General features: G+C 38.4%; 1 protein-coding gene across 1 annotated transcript; it reads right to left on the bottom strand.

Annotated features, from left to right (window-relative positions):
- Positions 1-1526: 1526 nt before the first annotated feature.
- LOC126408080 (charged multivesicular body protein 4b-like) lies at positions 1527-8166 on the bottom strand. Its single transcript, XM_050073445.1, has 6 exons — positions 7983-8166; positions 5825-5921; positions 5397-5514; positions 5042-5168; positions 4683-4778; positions 1527-1735 (listed from the first exon to the last, which is right to left on the bottom strand). Exons 1-6 carry the CDS (start codon positions 8164-8166, stop codon positions 1527-1529), a joined length of 831 nt encoding a protein of 276 aa, XP_049929402.1.
- Between the last annotated feature and the right edge of the window lie 96 nt (positions 8167-8262).

Below are 8262 nucleotides of genomic sequence, written 5' to 3'. Positions count from 1 at the left end.
GTATCTGAAGCAACTCAGGGACATGACAGGCAATGGGTCTTCAGATTGTTTCAGACATCAAGATCTACAGGAGACCAGGATAGAGAAGCATAGGGCAAATGTAAATGCCTTTGCAGAGCTTATGGAGAAAAGCTGGTTGAACCCTCCAGGTCCAGATCAGCCTGACATCATCAGTCTGTGTCATCAGACATAGCCAGCGATCTGTTGCAAGCTCAACAGACCCTAGAGGAAGCATATCAGAGGTTTAGAAGTTAACGTTTGGAGAAAGAGTCACAAACATCCAAGTTCTATGACAAAATAAGAAAACAGTATCTGAGGACATTCTCAAGCATCACGAAAAAATGATGTGTAAAGTAAGCACAAAACAGGGTGATGGTAGTAAAAGCAGATAGAGATCTCCTTGGGCATTGCTTTGCAAAGTTAAAATCCTTAAAGATGTCCTGACTCATCCAGTTGGTCCGCTGCTTTGAGCACCCTCAAATCCAGATGGCTCATAATGGACTACTAACAAGGCCGCTCTTTCGAGAGAGTTTGAGAAATCAGCATCAGCAGTTGAAGATAGTAGAGAACACTTGACATGCATCATCGATGGAATGAGCCTTGTTCAAAAACTGAAAGGTGATGGCAAGACTTTTTGAGAGATTGGTTTTGTGCTGAACATAATGTTGCATGTTTGTTGAGTACTTAAAATCAAGACTGTGGACTGATGGAGTCATGGTTAAGCCTGGCAACTGATAACAAAGGTATACTTATCATAAATGCAATAAATAAATGTTCATTATCTTGCTCTAATAATAAAATGGTATAATATATATAGGTCATTTCTAGACATTTTGGCACCTCACTAAATTGGACGATAAGTATCTTCCACTTGTTCTTACAGGTATGCTGATTCTTGACTTGAGTGGAGGACCCCAGCACCACTGGCCCTCCTGGAACTGATGGCCTACATCCTTCCAGACTGCCCCTGCCTTACCAACAAATTAAAGTGCACAGAAGTTGTTGTGAAACTGGTTGATTATGATGCTAATGATGACAATGATGACGAACAAACCTAATACTCTCAAGATACTCTCATTTTGTTCTCTGTATAACATGTTCTGTCCAAATAAAGTGGCCAAGATAAACAGTTGGTGTCACTAAAGGTTGACACCTGTGACTAAGCTGCCACTTGGGAAAGGTTTGCAAAAAAGTGCATACAGTCATGAAAACCTCAACAAGGTGCAGCATTAGAAGCTGTTCACACTGATTGAATAAATAAGAATAATTTAATATGTACATAATAATATGACACTCTGAAGAGAGATTATTTGCAGTAAGGGCATTTTGTTGTGTAAATGTACTGCTAATTCAACTTTTACTTTGGTAAAGGATTTGAATACTATTTACACTACTGTTTATAGGCTACAGTAGTAAACTACTACTGCTATTTATGCAGTAAACTGTAGTTTCAGAGTTTTTGCTCCCCTCTCTGAGTTCACCAAAGTTTGATTCCTATTTTACCTTCTGTGGCAGGACATGCTGAGTCACTGTCTGGTCTCTACTTTCTTCCCCACTACAAAGGGTGCAGAAGAAGGCCTCCTCTCTTTGATGGCATCAGCTATAGTAATGGTGGATGGCGAGGCGTGGATGTCTTCCCGTGATGGAGCTGTGATGATGATGGCAGGCGGTTGAGGAGTACAGTTGGCTGATTCGGACTCATTGTTGGACTGTGACGATGGGGGGCTCTCTGTAACTGAGAGGTGGAAGATTCACACTGACTGACTATTTTTACCTACTCAAACAGCATCCTTGATTTGGGACATGTTTACAGTAAAGGTGAATGTACCCATTAAACTCATTAAAGGTGCTCTTTACTTACACCCCATCTTCTCCGGCCTCTATTTTAATTCTTGTCTACTAAATATAGTCCTCACAGATATAAGAGAAACACTGGACTGTCATAGGCCTGCAGGTCAGATGAGGTAAACCTGCTGACTGGAGGATTTCCAGCAGTGTGTGTGTGTGTGTGTAGGTATGTGGTCACAGTATTTGTTTGGTATGAAGAGCAACAACACCTTTTAAATTGGATTGTGCTAATTTCTTAAGAGCGTTAGAGCTGTGTCTACATCATATCAGCGTAATGGCGTTTATTATTGTGAACAATGATCAGCCATGATGAGGTATCTTAATATATACAACTGCTTTGAGGACAAGGCACCAAACATTAATACGGTGCTGGAAACAGTTGTACCTTGGTGGATGATGGAGCTGAAGCATCGTACGAACTGTAAACATCATCATAAAGAGGGCTTGGTGGGCTGATAATTCCATAGCTGCTTTGTCGGCATGGTTGTTACTAATCAGCATTATTATCACAATAACAAAGAGATGTGGTCATCTGCACATTTGTCTCACAGGACACATCTTATCTACCATCTGTACTAATGATAGATGTTAAATGAATTACCTTGATGTTAGGATCGTAAAGCCATAATAAAATTATTCTAATGCTCGTAAACCTGGACTGGGATAGCTCATAGCTCTGGACTGGGATGAATTTAGTATTGTCTCTATGGCTGATAGCAAAAAGTAATACAAACTTCATAAGTTATCAGGGTGGTGGGTCAGTAGACACAGATATATTCCCATCTACAGTCCATATACAGAAAAGCCTACCCTGCACTTTAAGTGTGTTTCGTCCCTACCTGTATATTCCTTCTGGCTTGCTCCTGACCCCATTTGGCTTCAGTCAGCTGTAGTACAGTCCTTACATGCCCACATACATGGTGCTCACATTTTGACCAGCCTATGCTACAGCACATTAGGAGCCTGTGCTGTGTCTGAGGCTACTGCTTAACCAGCAGTCCTCTCCCCGTCTCTGCCACTCCCTCCCTGTCTCCGTCACTCGCTCTGTCTGGGTGACAGACTCTAATCCTGCACAGTTGCTCACAGCAGAAGTGAGACACTGGACTTAAAGGGCAAATAGGGATAAGTGAAGTAAACTTGTTTTATTATGAAGAAAACAAATTGCTGTATTTATTGCTACCAGATGGCAGTTCAGGGATCGCCACATGCCAGGGGGTTTACAATTAATTATACTGATTATATTGTTGTTTTTTACTGCGGGAGAGCGAGTCAGTTGGGACAAAGCAGCAACCTCCAGGACTGAAAAATAAAGCCAATGCCGAAGTGCCAAAAACTGCAGTTTGGGACCAAAACAGAGTCAGTCCCCATGGATGCCCAACTTTACAGCAGAAATAAAATGTTTACAGCCTGGTACATGAAACTGTTTTAATCTTTATAGTTAATTTCAGCGTTCATGACAACTGTACATGGGAGGATTTTTTTTTTTTTAACATACCCATTAACATATATTTAAAGTAACACATATTTAGGAGCGGTACTGCTTGAGTGACAGGCTGTCTGTGAGGCGTTGCAAACCCAAAAGCCAACATAAACCTTTAGGCTACATGTACATGTTCAGGGATCAAATTATTTTCATTACTATTCAAGTAGTCTGTGTGTAATGGATAATAATAATCAACAAATAATTAAAACACTCATGTTGATTGAAATCCTGAGTACAAATCACTGTCTCCTGCTGGAGGCCATTATTAAGGTGTTATATCAATGTTTATTTTTATAACATTCAGCAATTTGAAACAAAAACTCTGAAGAAAACTCTAAGAAAGACCTGGACAGCCAACAGAGAAAGGCCACACTGTGTTTCACAATGTCTTCAGAGAACCTCTCAGCTACAGCAAAGATCATATATATATATATATATATATATATATATATATATATATATAAACTTTTTTTAGTAATTCACCAAATAACAAGAGACACTGGTGAGGAGGCTTTTAAAGCAGGCAAGAGTAGCGGGAACAATGCAGGGAGTTTGAGGGGAAGGGGACAGCTCAAGATTGAAGTCATTTAGTCATTTAGTATTGTAAACAATGCCCTAATTATAGTGCATGTAGTTACAGAGCTCATAATACCTTACAACAACAAAAATTGTAGTTTCTATAATGGAATGCTGCAGGAATGAGTCCTAAAACCCAGAAATTAGTTAGCATTTTAGCACTCCTGCTTCCTTCACCTTGAAGTCAGTGGGTTTTTGGTTAGACTCCTGAAATAAGGTCTTTGGTGATCACAACACATTTTCACATTTTTTTTCTACAACATAAAATATGTCAGTAAAAACCCCACTTGTAAATTTCAAAGCTTTTAGGTGTCGTAAAAGAGACAGTTGCTACACAGGACGTCAAAATGCCGAATACGGCTTTGTAGCCTTTGTTGTGGTGGCGATGCTGAAGTCATGTGACCGTAGTGTTTTTCATGTATAGCCTAATGTTAGCTTTTTACTTCTGGTGATTGCATTTATGCTTTAAAATCATAAAGCGGTTTTCATTTGTGAAGATTATGGTATCATAAACTTTGTTTGCCACAGAAGAAAGAATGGTGAAATCCCATTGGCCTTTTGACGACGGAACCAGGGCTTTCGTGTTCGCTTACAAATAAATGTCATCCCTGCAGCACTCTATATAGACCCTGTGCATTACATGAAATACTTTTACTGACTCTGCAAGCTACTCTTTTTCACTGATACTTTGCTGTAGAGAAGACAAATACCCACATAAACATCGAACACTCATGAACAATAACATATCATTTCAACTTATTTATTCCGTTTATACCCGTGTGTTGTGGTTGATGGTGTGGCTGTAAGGGTCCATTCGCCCAGCGCCGCAGGTACTCTAAATCATCTTCAATCTCATCTTCCTCCGTCTTGGCTTTGGGAAAGAAAAGACAAAGACTCTGAGCAATTTGCATCAATTAGTAGTTGCTGCAGCCAACTGCACCAATGTGTTATACCATGGTATTTTAGCAGTTATCATCAGCTTTCCAACTATTATTAAGGAAGCTAACATGTGAAGTTGCCCACTACCACGTTAGCACTACCACACAAATGAGCACTATGGTGTGACAAGTCTTCTGCTTTACCAACAAAGCTAACTAACTATGTTTCTGCATCTGCTCCTAAAATGGTTCTTACCAGGTTGAGAAGGTGATGCAATGGGTGACACTTTGGGACAAAAGTCTTTCTCCTCCATTCTGTCTTTCTCAAAGAGACTCTCATCCAGATTCTTCTCCAGACTCTCCAGCTCTGCCAGCAGCTCATCCTGAGCAAACCACACACAAAGCAACTGGCTTATATCACCACAAATCACCACATCTTTGGCTGACTGCATGAGCGATTTATTGTGATATGGCAAATTATATTTATCAGAATTACGTGTAAATACAAAAAAATACAAAAATTCGATTCAGTTTAAATAAACAAAGCCCACGCCTGAAATCAAAAAAGCTACACTAAAATAAAATCTCTTGAGGAAATACTGTCATTGTACCTCATCAAATTCCACTCCTAAGATCACAGATGTGTGGAAGGCGTCTGACATGTCTTCAATCAGATCTTGCTCCTCTGTAATGTCTTTGATCAGGTCATTCACCTCGTTGACAAAATGTCTGAAACAGCCAGCAGAAAGTTCCTGTCTCAGTTAAACCCTTCTTTAAAACTCTATTAGGCTTTACACATAAAGAGGACATTATAACATTTGCTATGAGCTGGATCCAAACTCAAATCAAATGTAAAAAACATAACATCACATACGTTCACTTTGCTTCAGTATCATTATAAACTGTATCCAAATTCTTACTTATTATCTACAATAACTAACATTTTACGAGTTCTTCTTTTCATCCTGCTCCATTTCTTACAGATATCCATACATGTCATAATTTAAATGACCATTTACGCTGATGTCTTTTCCCTTACGTGTGTTTATGAGTGGACCTCATGGCCTGAACAGTGCAGTCGATGTCCTTCAGATGTTTCTCGTACCACTTCTTTCTTCTCAGTGCCTGCAGAGCCACTGTGAGGAGAGCACAGCGAGATATGAGTAGGAATGCTCTCAACAAGTAAAAAGAAAAACAGAATCATGGGAATTTGCAGATTAAACAGCAACATCGCAGTCATCACACAGTAACTGTTGAGAAATGTTATCTGAAAGGCAGCTTTAATTGTTACTGTATAAGTTTTCTGTGAGGGATGTGTGAAAATGCAGGAAGCATGCAGGTTTCTTCCTCAGCACATGATTTTCTAAAATACAGACACACCTGTTTCTGTCACTATAGCATAATACAGTATTGAAATACAATAGTCCTCATTACCAGACTTTGACTTTAGACCTTTTTCACAGCAGACATTTTAACTTATCACAACAGAAAAATTGCAGATATGTAACTAATTATGAATTAAATATGTCTCAGTTTCATTTATAATCCCAGTAAGCCATATCATGAAAGATAAAATATTATACAGTATTTACATGAATGTCTTCACATCTGTCCATCTATATGTGTTACATTAATGCACATCTTTGGGACCAAATCTATTGTACATATTTCTTTAATATTTTTTTCTTGTTTTCATTTTATTTTCTCTCACTTTGTTTGTGTTATGCATCAATACACCACAGCAAAATTTACGTACCTGAAAACCTACTTGGCAATAAACTGGATTCAACACTTGTGCTCTCTGTACATTTGTCAAAGGTCAGACATTGTGTCATACAATCTGCACTGTGGTATCTCTCCCTTTAATAAACTTTAACAAACTATGTAAATTAGTAAACAAGTGTACTATATCATGATATTGTAATTAACATTACCCACACCTGTTCCTCCAGCGACATGTCAAAATCAGTGTTGGGAAGTGGTGTAATACATGGAAATAAACTAGAAGTTAAACTACATTCTGCAGTAGCTCCCTGGTAGTTCAATTACATTCATATTTGTGTAGTGATTCCAGTAGTTTACTTTTTTTTTGCCATTTTCTTGTGTGGTTGAGATCTGAAACTACAATACTTTTTGAGCCATAAAAGCAAAGGAATGCTTTTTTTTTTTATTTTATCATTGCTTCTCTACAGTAATTGAAACCCCTTTCAAAGAGAAGTTGGTGCATGTTGTTTGAGAGTGACCTGGCTAACTGAACCCCCCACCTGGACTGTGGTTTCTTGAAGGCAGGTGTCTGACTGATGGATATTAAATACAACCCAAAGCTGACATTCCTGCACTTTCCACGAACAGCGGGGATTTTTTTTTTTTTTTTGGTTTATGACCTGTGAACAATAGGGGTGTAAATCACAAGTACCATCACAAAACCATATTATATTTGATTATTTGGACAATGATAGGATATTTGTTGATATCAAAAAGTCTCTGATTTCTATTTGATTCAACACACAAAGACTACCATGGGAATTTAAAATGACAAATCGATGTTTTCACTTTGCATAGATAATATTAGATTGTTGAATCACTGAATTGATATGTCACTTAAGATCAGTGTATCATAATGTTACACCCCTAGTGAACAAGAGGGCACTTTTTTGCTAGCATGTGGAGTTTTTGTATTATATTTTGTTATAATTTCATATCACATTTACATTCTCAAAATGATCATTTTTTATAAAGTAATTTACGCTACTTTTACCAAGTAGCTTCAGTTAACCAACCCAGATTTCTCCTGTAGTTCAACTTCTTCCAGCCTTAAGTGTATTAATCGTTAGCTTGCAAGGCTATGCTTTCAAAGTAACGTTAGCTTCCCCAACATTGGAGATATGTCTTGCATTGATGTATTAATGTGATTTCCATTCAATAACAATATGTCTAGTAGACTACACTGAATGGCATTCATATAATACATGCTAATTTACTTCTTACATGACTGCTAATAAATTTGGGTTAGCCTTAAATGGTGTCATTTTGCTTGCATAGGTCGCTTAGCAGTTCAAGTTAGTTAACGTTAGCTGATTTGCTAACGGAAGATTTTCGGCTAACACTATTAGCTTCCCAGGCTAATTGAATGGGTGAGAATTATACAAGACATATAGATAATTTAGAGCCTATCAGCACATTTAAAAATATTTCACCTTTTCTGTTCTTTCTGAAGTTTTTCTTGGCAAACAGAAGTTCCTGCTCAATCTTTTTCTTCAGATAGTCTCTCTTCTTCATCAGCAGCTCCTCTCTGTCTGGAAGTTTCTCTGTCTCGTCTTGTTGGCAGGACGTCTTTCTCACTTTTTCTCCTCCACTAAACAGCTTGGTAAGCAAAGACATGTCTGAGATGCTGACTATGACACAAACTGACAGTTTAAAGGGTCCAGGTCGTGGCCCTGCACCGATGGCTGTGGGGTTTGTAGTGATGGCTGCCTG

This window comes from Epinephelus moara, chromosome 20 (genome assembly GCF_006386435.1).
Source record: "Epinephelus moara isolate mb chromosome 20, YSFRI_EMoa_1.0, whole genome shotgun sequence".
NCBI classification, from domain to species: domain Eukaryota; kingdom Metazoa; phylum Chordata; class Actinopteri; order Perciformes; family Serranidae; genus Epinephelus; species Epinephelus moara.
The sequence above is the reverse complement of the archived record's forward strand: the minus strand, read 5'-3'. Positions and strand labels throughout refer to the sequence as shown.

Coding starts and splice junctions, on each gene's coding strand:
- LOC126408080 (XM_050073445.1), bottom strand. CDS start 8,166: ATGTCTTTGCTTACCAAGCTGTTTAGTGGAGGAGAAAAAGTGAGAAAG. Junction 5,169..5,396: donor TAGGAGTGGAATTTGATGAG/GTACAATGACAG, acceptor TGGTTTGCTCAG/GATGAGCTGCTGGCAGAGCT. Junction 1,736..4,682: donor CCATCAACCACAACACACGG/GTATAAACGGAA, acceptor TCCACCTCTCAG/TTACAGAGAGCCCCCCATCG.